Raw genomic sequence first — 14,999 nt, 5'->3', positions numbered from 1 at the left:
AAATAAACATAATACATTATGTTTATATATTATATAGATATGTTTTAAATCTCTAACTGACTTTACTGAACTGAGTCATGGAGTTTATCCTTTTAGGCATATTTTGCCTTTCAAGATTTGGGGAATAAATACATCCTTTCTCTCATTTCTATTATTTGCTTCTTTTCCTCTCTTTTAAATCAGTTGCTATAATTACCAACACGGCAAGAATCATTCACAGATCAGAGTAACTGAAGCAATGTCAGTGACACATAACTTTATAAATGATGAACGACTACAAAGGAATTAAAATGGTTTTAAAGAACGTTAATGACATGGGAAGATGTCTGTGACAGAGTCGTTTAAATTAAAAAAAAAACAGAGTTCAAAAGAGTAGATACAGCAAAATTTAAGTACTCACATGTAGGAAAAAAATTGGAAAGATAAAAATATTAAGAGTGACTGTCATAAGGCAGTGGGATTAGATATGCTTTATTTTTTGAGACAGGGTCTCACTCCGTCACCCAGGCTAGCGTGCAGTGGTGCCATCCCAGCTACTTCTCCCTTGACCTGCTGGGCTCAAGTGACCCTCCCACCTCAGCCTTCCAAGTAGCTGGGACTACGGGTGTGCACCACCATGCCTGGCTACTTTTTTTTTTTTTGTTGGGGGGGGGGGGGGGGGGGGTCTCACCATGTTGCTCTGGCTGGTCTTGAACTCCTGGACTAAATGATTTTTCTGCCTCAGCCTCCCAAAGTGCTGGGATTATAGGCATGAACCACCATGCCTGGCCTAGACATGACTTTTATATCTCCTTTTATCCATACATTTTAGCTTTTAAAATAAAATACAGTATTTATAAATAATAATGGCCTACGCTGTGTGCTAGGTACCACCCCAGTGGATTAACTCATTCAACCCTTACAACAATCTAATTTTCTCCAGATGAAGAAACCAAAGCATAGAGCCATCATAAAATATCATGAAAAGTTATTTTCAAATAGATAACATGAAGAATGGCCAAAGCTGTGCTTAAACTGGTTTAGCTTTTCTCCAAAAGTTTTCCAAACCCAGTGAATGGAATCTATGCCTAGAGGGGCATGGCAGTGGTCCCAGCACCAAAGGCTTTACCCTATGTGGCTACCAGGAACAATTCCACATTTCACATCACAGCACACTTCACAATGTCACTTCAAAGGGGTACACATTTTATCTGATTATTCGTAGCACTGAGAACCTGTGTCAAACAGAACCTGCCAATCTGCGTCACGCTGGTTCCCTTCCCCACCTTCTTAATGCTGCCCTGCCCTCCTCTCCTCCTGACCCCAATCCTCTTTATCCACAAGGTCTAGCTTAATCCAGCTTCCTTCATCCCACATTTCAGGGCCACCATCCTGCCCTCTTTGGAGCTCATAAAGCTATTCATTTTACAGCCTGTATAATTCATTTTACAATCACAGGGGGAGGCAGTGGTGGAAAATTGAGATGTCTGTATTTATTTTACATGTTTACATGGATCTTTCCTATTTATATAGGAAATTATTGAGAAGCTCCCTCTGCCAGCTAGTTCTTGAGGGCACCTCTCACCATCTAGTACAGATTCCATTTCCTTTCCCCATCTTATTCTCCTCCCTCCTGCATGATCTATTTTTCCGTCTTGCACTATTTTCTTCAGCCTATAAACATATTCTAGTAACTCCAGCCTGAAAACACACACACTGTAAAAACCATCTTTTTTGACCCCATGCTCCATTCCAGATACCAGCTCCTATCTCTGTTGGCGGTTAAGCAAAACTTCTCCAACAAATATCTGTTATTTGCTGCTTCTCTTTCCATGTTTCACAAACTTTTCTCAGCCAGTTCCATTTGATCTTTGACCCTGTTCAGATTCCTCAAGCTCCTCTTGCTAAAATCGCTGACAACATCCACTGTTGCTGACCCCAGTGGTTTCTTCCTGGCCCACATCTGATTGGAGCTCTCAGAAGCAACAGACACAGCTCGCAGCCCCGTCTTCTGGAAACTCTTTCTCTTGCCTTCCCTTACACCATTCTGCCTGGTTTCTCTCGCACCCTAGGGGCTTTTCCTTCTTATCTTGTTTGCTGGCAACTCCTCTTTCAACATGCAGAAGTATCCCAGGCTCAGACTCAGATCCCTTCCTCGTCTCCATCCCCTCTTCCTCCCTAGCTGATCTGTCTGGAGGTGTGTCCAGTCCTACAGCTTTAGTTGCCATCTATATCCTGATGCTCCCCAAATACTGCATTCTCATCCTGTGCTCTAGACATCTATGTTTATGTCTGCAACTACCGGCCTGATATGTCCACGTGGCTAAGTAGAGATTTCAAACACAGCATGTTCAGACTGGACGCAGTGGCTCATGCCTGTAATTCCAGCACTCTGGGAGCCGAGGTGGGCGGATCACTCGATGTCAGGAGTTTGAGACCAGCCTGGCCACTATGGCAAAACCCCATATTTACTAAAAATACAAATATTAGCCGGACATGGTGGCTCGTGACTGTAGTCCCAGCTACTCGGGAGGCTGAGGCAAGAGAATCGCTTGAACCCAGGAGGCGGAGATTGCAGTGAGCCGAGATCACGGCACTAAGCTCCAGCCTGGGCAATAGAGCCAGACTCCATCTCCAAACAGACACACAGACACAGACACAGACACAGACACACACACACACACACACACACACACACACACACCATGTTCAAAAGACAGCACTTACTTCCTTCTGTCCCCTAATCCTGTTCCTCTCCCGTCTTCCTCATTTCAGAGACTGGCACCATTGTCCTCACAAACGGTACAGCTGAAACCACAGAGTCATTCCTGATTCCTTTCCTCCCCTCGCCTCCACGTGGAACCACTGCAGGGCTTTTGGACCTGCCTGTGAACCCAACTTGAATCTGACTTACTCCCTCATCTCTGCCGTATCCCCCTGAGGCACCGGCAATAGGCTTCTACTGGTATCCCCAATTATAAACCAAAGTGTCAGTTAGAAAACATGAATCAGGCCGGGCACGGTGGCTCAAGCCTGTAATCCCAGCACTTTGGGAGGCCGAGACGGGCGGATCACAAGGTTAGGAGACCAAGACCATCCTGACTAACACGGTGAAACCCCGTCTCTGTAGATCTATCTACAGTCAGAGGTACCCAACGGTGTCAGATGTCTCAGTAAGTTCAGCAGTGTCACATAGAAAGCTGTGCACTGGAAGAAATCCACTATCCCTGTTGAAGTCCCGAACATGATACATATGTGGCATATAGAACTAGAGGGATACTTTTCTTATATTTAGTGCCTCATGCAGATGATTTGAAAGGACTGGCAGAAGAGGACTGGCAGTTCAGAGACTTTTATACAGAAGAACGACATTTAAAGTTAAATATCAGTGTGGTGAGAGTTTGAGTCTATCTCAGTTGGACTCTGCAGCTGGTTTTAAGAGGCAGTGAAATATCTCATTTTATAGTACATATACATATATGATTTATATATATCTTATATATCATGCATTTAACTTTTATAAGTTCTTAAAATGCTTTTGATTTCTCTTATACAACTTATTATATTACTTTATCATTTTACATTCCTTTTTCTGTTTGTTTGTTTTTGAGACTGAGCCTCACTCTATTGCCCAGGCTGGAGTGCAGTGGCATGATCTCGGCTCACTGCAGCATCTGTCTCCCAGGTTTAAGTGATTCTCGTACCTCAGCCTCCTGGGTAGCTGGGACTACAGGTGCCCGCCATCATGCCCGGCTAATTTTTGTATTTTTAGTAGAGACGGAGTTTTACCATGTTGGCCAGGCTGGTCTTGATCTCTTCCTTGGCCTCTCAAAGTGCTGGGATTATAGGCGTGAGCCACTGGGCCTGACCTTTTTTTTTTTTTTTAATGTGTTTATCTGCCGTTAGATTGAGAACTCCTTGATATCAGGGATTGTCTCTTAACCACATTTATACCTGCACTGTGTAGCACTTAGTAGGGCCTTCATAAATTTTGGTTAAATTAAGTTGACAGGCTTTTACTTAAATCTAATGTGATTTCATTTAATATTTGTAGTATGAAAGCAGCAGAACCCAAAACTTACCATATTTCTAGCAATCTTGTAAGCAAATGAAGAATTTCATTTAAAAGTGCTCTACCTGTTAGAGGACACATCTGATCATCATTAGCAGACAGGAAGTTTAAGTTCCCGTCACTGTATTCTAACATGCCTTAAGAAGTTTGCCACCCCTGAATAATACTGCCAACTCATTAGTGAAATTTTAAACATCTTTTGTCATTGACTTTTCATTCATGCAGCACTTTGAAATACCTATCTGTATGATAGCGTGGTTAATATGGACCCTGGAGCAAGACTGTCTTGGTTCAAATTCTTGTGTGACTTTGAACAAGTTTCTTCTACCTCTCTGGGCCTCAGTTATAAAAAGGGAACACTAATAATACCTCGTAGGCTACGGCAAAGTGTAAATGATTGTGTGTGTGTGTGTATGCGTACGCACACGCGCGCGCACATTTTGTAAGTGTCATGTAAGTGCTTAAAACACTTTCAACTATTCTAAATGATTGGTATTGATCAAAACACAATACAAATGTAAAATATAATACTTTGATATCAAGTTTTTTAACTCCCTGGAGATTGAATCCTGTCAAAGATGAACAGAACAACAGAAACAGCTCATTCTCTGCTTACCCCTCTTTAAAACAACATTGATTCTTGAATATTCTCACCTAGTGATTGCAAGTTTATAGTGCATTTAGCAGGAATAATGGGGTCTTAACAAAAGAGGCAAAATTCTAGAATTTAGTAAAAATGAGAACATAAATCACTTAAAATTCTCATGAATGATTTCCTGAGTCATTTATCGCTTAACTTTGCTTGATATGATATTTCAATTATGTTTCTATGCTTCATTTATTAGAGGAAGACAAAAATAATTTGGATGCCTTACATTTTAAATAATTCAAGTTAATGGAGTGGAAACATTCTACATTAAAAGGAACAAATGTTGACATCAGAGACAGTTGATGGGTGCCTAAATGTTGGAACAGTTCAATTTATAAAGGTTTTCAGGGAAATGAAGTTTGATTTAGAATACCACTGTGCTGTTTGCATTGGAAAGGCACATTTGCACACCCAAGATACTGGAGTGATTAGACCACTGACACACCTTTATCCCCCATTACCAGGCACCCCTCCTTACCTTCAATGAACACCTCAGCAGATGTTGTGTCTGAGCCGCTGGGATTCGTAGCCAGACAGGTGTAGCGACCTGTGTCGTCCTCAAAGGCCTCTGCTATGATCAGGGTATGGAGGTCCCCACCCTCACAGTGGATTTGAATATCAGGAGTGTTGTGCAGTTCTTTCCCTTCACAGAACCATCTGCAGGCCAAATGGAGGTCAAAGGACAGGAGGGAAAGAAAGTAAATGGTGATGTTTAAAACAATAAAGCAGAAGTGAAGTCTAGTTGCTATGCAAAACTATGTTTGATTAAAAAAAAATCAGTGTCAGTGTTACTAATGGAAACTCTACAATTTAGACTGTGAAATTAATGACTAGACAATTCCCATAGGTTTTCTTTGTAAAGTATCTTGTACATTTTATCAACCCAAGTGATGCTGTCAAACTCAGAAAGACCGTTTCAGTTATAAAATAAAAGGAACAGAAATTCAGTGTCTTATAAAATGCTTTATAACAAATACCTCCTCCATTTATTACAGTTTTATCTATTAGTCTTATCTAAAGAAAAATAGAAAAGTAATATAAACATTATGCTCAAAATATTTAATATATGAAAGGAAACTTATCATGTTAAAAAATCACAGGCAGCAATATTTTTGTTGACCTTAAGACTTCTGATCAGCTGAGCAGTAACAGATTTGATGCCTTCCACATTTCTGATATTTACAGAACTTTCTAGCAGACTGCCTTGGCCTCCAAGATGTGGAGAGATATAGCAGTTGTGCTGTGATTCATTCTTGCTGGTCAGCACTTTTCCTATCCCAAACAATCAGGCCCTTCGTGTGGGAAATTTCAGGCTGCCAGACTGAACACAGGTTCTCTCACTCTCTCTCCCCTCTTCCCCCAGCACCTCAAATTCTCAGTAACATTTGGTTGCCTTTACATTTTACCAAGAAACAAACATACAAACAAAACAAAACAAAGCCCAAAGCTGCCCTAAAAAAATAACCCAAATGGGATTTATTTTTAAAGAGATGTGTAGAAATCTGCCACTTACAACTAAAAGAATTGAATTCTCTGGGAAAATATTGTCCATTTAGCTCTTAATGAGCACCTAGAGATTTTCTCTTAGTTTCCTATAAAATTACTTGGATTTCACATCCTTTTGTGAAATATGACATGGAAGACTTTTTTATTTCTGGTTTAGAGTAGGATAATATAGGTTTTTGTCTAATTTAATTTGAAAATAAAGTTAATAAAGCAAATGAGCTTGCTAATATTCTGAGTATCAACCCCAGAAACCATACTCAACATTAAATATGTGATTCTCACCAAAGAAGAGACAAGACCTGGGGAATTAAAGAACATAAAATAATCAGCCAACTGAGCATTCTATGCAATGCAAACCATATTATTTTGGGGGCAATTGAGCAGGGCAGCATTTCTTGATTCTGGGGCACTGTATGGTTTTCTTTGTTGTCATAAAATCTTGAAGAACTTTCCAGCCCAGAGTCATCCTCCAGTCTCTTTTTTTTCTGTTATCTTTCCAAAGCCATAGTCCAGATCCTCACCCATCAGTGTTAACTGTGGCTTTAGTGTTTTAATTGGTCTCTCCATCACCAGCAGTCTATAAATTCTTTCTATATTCTGTCATCAGATTAATGCTCTTAAAGTTTTTCCCTACATAAATCATTCCCTAAACTTCAGATCTGTCATTGTGGGCTTTCATATAACTTGGCCCTATCGTTTTCTTATACTAATCCCCTGTTTCTGTCGAATATTTGCATGGACTTATTGCTCCTTACATAGCCCTCAAATATTACCTGCCTATTTTTCTGTGCCCACATTTTCTTCTCCTTGGAATCATCTCCTTACCTTCTTCATTAATCCCATCTAGGAACTACTCTTCCTTAAGACCAAGCTAAAGGCTTCTTCAACAGATTAAAATAAACTGAATATACACTAACGGAGCTTCTATGTGTGAGGAACTGCATTGCCTACTACAGGTAACAGAAAAAATAATGCCTGCTAAACTCTAAACTAGTTGAGTTTGTCTGTCTGTACTGTGAATTAGAGTGTTTCTACCTTCCATGAAAAAGATATAAACCACCTATTGGGGGAAAATGAAGCATAAAAAATTGCAACAGAGGTTCAATAGGGAGAAGGATTCGTTTCTTTTGGTTAGATGTACTCCATAGGGAAACCTTTGCCAACTACCTAAGCGACTAGTATCTTATCCTCTAACTCAGCAAACTTACAGCCTGCAAGCCTACTGCCTGTTTTTATATGGCCCTTGAGCTAAGAATGGTTTTTATACTTTTAAAGGTTTGAAAAAAATCAAAAGAAGAAGAATATTTTGTGACATAAAGTTCACATTTCAGAGTCCTTAAATAAGGTGGTTTTTTTTTTTCAGTGGTGAGGGGAGAACATAACCATGCTCATTCATTTATGTATTGTCTATGTCTGCTTTTGCATTATAGTGACAGAGTCAAGTAGTAGTTGCAACATACTATATGAACCTCAAAGCCCCAATTATTTAGTATCTGGATCTTTATAGAAAAAGGTTCCCCACTCCTGCTTTTTGCTCCTTAAAGTGTGGTCCTGCGGCCAGTAGCATCAGCATCACCTGGGAACTTGTTAGAAATGCAGTATCTTGACCCTCACCCCAAATCTACTGAATCAGTTCAGGTCCCCTAGGTGATCATGTGCACTTTAAGAAGTGTTGGTCTGATAAGTTCTGGACCAGAATGACCCGCCTCACAGAGTCTTGGCTCTCCATCCAGGTTGCTCACTTGTTTAACATAGCAACCATTTTTAAGAAATGTACATTGTATCTCTGGTCCCTTGCATGCCAAAGCAGCAGAGATACTGAAAATTAAAAAGCATGCTTAATACATTCATATGCCAAACATTGTGCTAGAACCTAGAGAGTAAATTAATATAAGACCAGGGGCTGGGCGCGGTGGCTTGCACCTGTAATCCCAGCACTTTGGGAGGCCAAGGCGGGCGGATCACAAGGTCAAGAGATCAAGACCATCCTGGATAACACGGTGAAACCCACCTCTACTAAAAATACAACAAACTAGCCGGGCGTGGTGGTGGGCGCCTGTAGTCCCAGCTACTCAGGAGGCTGAGGCAGAAGAATGGTGTGAACCCGGGAGGTGGAGCTGGCGGTGAACTGAGATCACGCCACTGCACTCTAACTTGGGCAACAGAGTGAGACTCTGTCTCAAAAAAAAAAGACCAGGCCTCTACCATGGAAAAACTTACATTCCAATAGGATAGAAAGGCCCATCAAAAGCTAATTTCAGTATAACATGGAAAGTTAAGTACCATGGTTGTGATAAAGACAAGGTGCCAAATCCATCAATACATTTAAAAGTCCAATGTGGGCCTGTGATCTCAGAAACATGATTGTATCCTAGTATATTTCAAGTAAGCTAAGCCATTAATTTAGTTGCACCCTTCATCAAAGAATTTTCTACATCATTTCATGAAATACTTTTTAACACAGTCATTAAAAATACACGCTTCCATTTAACAAAAAAACCTTGACATTTTGTCTCCTCATACAGATGAGGAACCTGAACTGGAAGGCTAAATGACTTTCCTAAAGCCACAGTTGAGCCTCTTTGCTCTGCCATTGCTAGTTCCATTGAGCAAATGATTCCAATCATAGATCAAACACACATTCATCTAAATATTGGCCAGAAACTATGCTGCCCATTTTGTTTTTAGGGAGAGCCTGCCATTCAAATATTTGCAGTTTTTCTTTTCCTCCTCCCCTTGGGTCACACCCTAACTTACCACATTTTAACAACATAGAACTGGTGACTTGACAGGCACTTACGTCAACGACTGACTTTTCCTGGCTGTCAGTTGCTTTCCCTGAAAGCAATATGCATGGCTCATGCTAATTATTTTACTTATACCTTACTGGGCAAATTTATTCTTTTCTCTGCATTATTTCTTCTACGTGTTACCATCTGAGATGCTGTTTCAATTTTATTCAATGAGCTGGAGAACAAAAAGCATGCATATTTCAAAAGCAAAAACAGGTCAGCCTAGTGGTTTACAAGCACCAATCATTTTGCCATATGCAGTTGTTGAAGAGTTTCATTACATAATGAACCATTTCACTTGACTAAATAGATGAGTTAGACTGAGGCAGAAAGTGCATTCATTGTCTTAACTTCTCTGCCAGTATTAAGGTGTTATTTGAAGCACTTTATTGCACTTGCTGATTATTTTCTTTAGTCTTAAACTTATCATTATCACTCAGTTTATAATCAGTCTTTATTTTTTTTAAAAAGTACAAATTCCATGGAAGAAACAGGATAGAAAAGCATTCTGCAACATATTCCTGGGTTGTTAGCAGGTACCCAGTGAGAAAAAGTTTCATGGTCAAATAAGTTTAGTAAATGGCTGGATTGGGACAATGTTAAATAAGTTCTTTTCTGCAGGATTTCCCAGGGCCTTAAAAAAGGAAATGTGAATTGCAAACATCAAGGAGTGAGATGTAATATGTATGTAGCATTTTAAAAATCTATTGGAGCACAGATTTCTTCACTATTTGCTATTTCATCGGATGCATGTTCTAAAGTAACGTGGGGCTGATAATAAATATTTTAAAGCACCAACTAGGTGCAATACTCTATGGATCAATTTTAAAACTTAAAAATTGCATTTTTTTTAAACAATCAAGAAGTAGTTGATTTCTAGTTGGGGAAATTGGCATAAATGCATTTGATATCAAATAATGGCACGAGGAAACAATACAGATGATATCAGAAAGGGACAAATGATCAACTGTCAAATGAATGAGGTTAATTATTTTTGAGTACAGAGAGAAACATACAAAAAGAACATAATTTTGCATGCATTCAATTTTGCATCTGGGACATGGCTGACCCTGTAGGGACTGCCTCTCCCAGGGTTAGCCAGTTCCTAGAAGTGTTAAAGACCGTCCTGGGAGCGTGCCCTCCATATGCAAACTAACCAATACAGAGCCCACACACTCAGCACCCCCTCTGGGCTCTCATACTCAGGGCCACAACTTCCCTCCCCACATCAACCCAGGGCCAGATACCAGACAACCAGAAACAGCCCCTATGCTTGAGAACCCACTGAAATTACTCAAAACAGACAGTTCTAACCCTGCTTACCTTGCCTCACCTATCCCTTTCCTGTGGATTCCTAGGCAAAGGCTCCTGTCCAAATTTCCCTCTTGCTCCTTGGCCTTCTGACTGACCCTGGCGCATTCCCTGCAGTCCCCTGTGGTGCGGCATGCCCCCTCCTCTTGGGAACTATGAATAACAAACTATTTAGTACCTTTCCAACGACAGTCATCTAATCTGTTTACCTCACCATATCTGAATAGCAGTCAAACCTACATTTTCAAACAGGGCACACTGCCATTGAGCTTATCAAAGAAGATGAAAGATGAAAAAAGGACTGAACAAATAGTTTAATATTGGCTACAGTTTCTGCTTTAAAATATATATGGAGAGAAGCTTATAGACTTTCACCAGCTCAAACTGCAGTGCATTTAAAAAGCATACACTTAAACTCAAAATAATCTAGTTAGTGCATATATCAGAAAAGGAAATCTGCCTCATCCACTCTTTATGTAGCTGATTAAAGACAAATCACCTTCTTGTCTAAGAGAATCTTAGAGTTTTGAAGTTTTGGCACCACACACTGGATGAGATGGGTGTGCTACAGTCATGTTTGTTTAGTTCAGTTTCTCAAAGGTCATAATTCCACCAGCCTCCTGGCAAAGAACTCAAAACATTTACTATTCTCTAAAGAGCGAAATGGGATTTCTGTTGGTTAAATTTTGACCTCTTGAATTTTTCTCACATTAAATTCTTGTTGCTGATGCCATTTAGGGAAATAGATACTAGGGTGACAAGCCAAACTGTGAAGCATACAAAATAAGAGGAAGTATAGGTTTGGTAAATGCATGGCACAGGCAAGGACACTATCCCCCTTCTTTCTGTGGCACACGTCACTCACTCATCAGAATGTTCTTTGCTAGTGAAATGGAATGTCTGAGAATCCTCAGCATAGCTGTTTAAGGCTACAAAGCAACTAAAGTGGAAGGTTGAAATGAAACACATTTGCCATCCTCAATCTGATCTCTTTCTAGGGGATACATTCTCATTTTCCTCCAGATCCTGAAAGCCCTGTTTAATTGCTATGGGCCAAGAGTGGAGAGGGGTTTGATTGAGAGAGGAGTGTGGGTGGAATGTGGCTAAGACAGAATCCACTCAAGTAAAATTTGACTTGACGATCCCCTCGGACATTTATTCGTTCCATTCTGAATACCTGGAAGCCTTGTATCTAGTGAATAGTATCTGGGTAGCATATCAAAAAATTAAAATCTTATTATCTACATTCCCATTCTGAACTTCTGATAAATTTCAACTTCAATCACATTTTTTATTTTCTGCCATAAAATCATTAAACATATGTAATTATGATCTCATAATTAGGATGAAAAGATGATACAATATTTGGGAACAATGATAATTCTTGAGGACTTATAGAAATTCAAATTAAGGGAAAGAGAATATTTATTGAATGCATATTGTATGCAAATATGACCTTATTTTATTTTCACAAGTACCTTGTGAAGTAGTTGTCATTATATCTTTAGATATAGGCAACTCTCATTTATCTATAGCAATTAAAAGAAGAACACAAACAATAAAACCCGGGAGTCTCCAAAATTTCATTTTCCTTAAAGCTTTTGGCTTTCATCTTTCATCAAAACATGTATCTATGGATAGATACATGTTTTAACAAAGCTTACTGATTCTTCCTCTTTAATTCCTAGTGCAGCTGTTAAATAGCTATGTAATTGCCACACAAACAAGGAGCTGAGGGAAGCTGGAGAGCCAAACCTTGCAAAATTAGCGGGCATGGTACATGCCCCTTCAAAAGAATTAAGTTGCTAATATAAGAATAAACCAGTTGGGACTGGCTGTCAGATTTCAAGACCATAAACATGAAAATAACCTTGTACTAATTGGAAATAAAATGTAAAAGGATTAGAAGATGTAGTCATGCTCGTTCATTCATTCATCAATCATTCATTCATCAAGGGGCTTTTTTTTTTTTTCACTTAGACTACAATGCGGGAACGGGTTGGAAGCATAGATGTCAGTTAAGCCAGGTTTCTTAGTTCATGAGACTAGTAGCAGGGGCTAACAGAGAAGAAAATCCAATTGTAGACATAAGGAAATACAATGAATATATTTTACTTAATGAGCTTAAGTTTTTCCATCACATAGAAATCTGTACTGTGCGGGGCGCGGTGGCTCACGCCTGTAATCCCAGCACTTTGGGAGACCGAGGCGGGCAGATCACAACGTCTGGAGTTCAAGCAAGACCAGCCTGGCCAGGATGGTGAAACCTCCTCTCTACTAAAAATACAAAACTTAGCCGGGCATGGTGGTGCATGCCTGTAGTCCCAGCTACTCAGGAGGCTGAGGCAAGAGAATGGTGTGAACCCTGGAGGCGGAGCTTGCAGTGAGTCGAGATCGCATCTGGGATCTCGACTGCACTCCAACCTGGGAAAGAAAGAAAGAGAGAGAGAGGGAAAGAGGAAGGAAGGAAGGAAGAAAGGAACTTGTATTGCTTCAAAAATCTTTCAAAGTTGGTTATAGCTTCATACTTATAGATTAAGCTTCTTTGGATATAATACTCAGTTTGAAATCAATTTGTTGGAGAGGAGATAATATTCACGATTCTTGAATTTTCCTTGTTCATAAAGGATTATAGAACAGAGTAGGAAAAAGGATTGTAACATTTATAGTTCTGTAAGATAGCATACTCCTTTATACTATTCTGTGCTGGGATTTTGAAATAGTTTTTTATAAATATGTATACATCTATATGTGTGTGTGTGTGTGTGTGTGTGTGTGTGTGTGTGTGTGTGTATTGCTGTTGTTGCATAATGATCCCTCCCTCCCCATAAGGATTTTCTAAACATTCCAGCTTAAAAACGAGATGGTGCCAAAAATTCAAGGATCACCATTATGGCAGTAGCAGGATGTGGCTGGATTGAAATTCAAGAAGGTGTTTTACATGAAAATGTTCAATATGTAATTGTTCACTTTCTACATTTCAAGGTGAGGTTAAATGTGACTGCTGACTTGGTCTGAGTCCAGTTGTTAGAGGAGAGTGGCTGCATCTGTCCACAGTCCTAGGGCTTTTTTGGTTAGGCATCAAAGAGTCAGGAGGATAATTAAAATCAAGGGGCTGCAGCTGCTTCAGACCAAATGGCTGTCCTTGAAAACCACCAGTCACTTCCATTCTTGGGTGGTGTAAGAACATTTAAAAATTCACCTCCCTGATGTGGCCTAGTAATATCTTTCTCTTGTGACCCCTGCAACTGGCAGTGGGTCTCAGAACTGTATACTGGAGCTGCTCAGAACACTCCGATTCTCCAAGATAGGGTCATGAGTGTTGATTTTTATGATAATAAATTCATGACTAATGAAAGGAACCAACAAATCACTGCAAAGTCTAAGATACACTTTCTAGTACAGAATACGAATAGCTTATGTTAAAAAATCACATATGGCATCGTTTGGCTTACAAGTTGACTTGTAGTATCTATTTTAATACTAACACTTAGCAGGAAATGTAGATTTTATGAGTGACAGTTTCTTTTGGCTATCTTTATTTTATTGAACCACAGCTATGTATCATGAAAATTTTCTGTGCACTGTATTTTAAACATGTGGCTTTTAAAATGAAACAAATCTGACTTATAACACTTATAAAGTTTCATCAATGAATCTTGGCTAATGTTCTCCAACTTTGCTAAGCAAAATGGTAAATGTTAAAAGCCAGTTAATGGAAACAATCAGGTGCTTATTAAATAAAAGCCTTTAAAACTATTGAGTTTTATTTTCTCCTTTAAATCAATTCCTTTATGCTCAAGAGGAAACAAGGTTATGTTGAAAGATGTCTCTCCACTTCTTCCTCACAACTCCACTGATTTGTGCTTCCTGACAAAATTTATCTTCAAAGGGATGTCACGGATGATTTCAGGATGGCAAATTTAGCCCCCAGCTGCCTCCTCCTCCCAAAGCACATGCAACCACATGGCTTCATGAAGTCCATACTTGAAGAAAACTGAAGCAACCAGTTTCTGTAATGGTATAATAATGAAACTAAAGGGTAGGAAAAAGCCCCAGAGAGATAAGTGCTTCAGCAATGGTTACATTTTCCAGGTGTTCCTTTTCCAAACTGGAGAACCACCAAAACAAAATTTGAAAGCGATGCCCGGGATAAGTTCTGTTGCTGCCTAAGCTCAAAGTCGGGCCATCTGTAAGTATTGCATTTCATACATCAACAATGAAACACTAATTAATTTTTATGGAGTATTTTTTGTCTCATCACCAAAGATTTCTTAATTTTTTACATGTGTTCACATTAACCACACGACAAACTATGTTTATTCTGTCATGTGGATTTACAGGCAGACCGAAGTGAAATTAATCGTTGTCTAAATTTACTATGGCTATAATTTCATGACTGCTTAGTTCGAAGGCCAATAGCTAAATTTGTGTGGACAACAGATGTACTTTAACCTTATGGCCCAAAAGAGACCAATAAATAGATTGGCTTTTTGAAATTCAAAGCCCAGGAAATAATAAAATAGAATTTGAACCAAAACCAGATTCATGTCTAGCAATTCTTTCCTCAAATAACCACTTTATCTCGTAAGGAAAAGGATAAAATAGAAGGATGGACCAGCCCAGATAAAACTAAACTATGAAAATGATTTTATCTTGCCTTTTTTTTTTTTTTTTTTTTTGACCATAT

General features: G+C 39.3%; 1 protein-coding gene across 1 annotated transcript in view; it reads right to left on the bottom strand.

Annotated features, from left to right (window-relative positions):
* The window catches only part of PALLD (palladin, cytoskeletal associated protein), a 430,541-nt gene that overhangs the window by 261,761 nt on the left and 153,781 nt on the right, over positions 1-14,999 (bottom strand). Inside the window, 1 exon segment of the mRNA XM_017887895.1 lies at positions 5,179-5,357. Coding sequence (XP_017743384.1) covers positions 5,179-5,357 — 179 coding nt within the window.

This window comes from Rhinopithecus bieti, unplaced genomic scaffold, assembly GCF_001698545.2.
Source record: "Rhinopithecus bieti isolate Rb0 unplaced genomic scaffold, ASM169854v2 scaffold_16999, whole genome shotgun sequence".
Classification (NCBI taxonomy): domain Eukaryota; kingdom Metazoa; phylum Chordata; class Mammalia; order Primates; family Cercopithecidae; genus Rhinopithecus; species Rhinopithecus bieti.
Note: the sequence above shows the minus strand (reverse complement) of the source record. Positions and strands in the feature narration are given on the sequence as shown.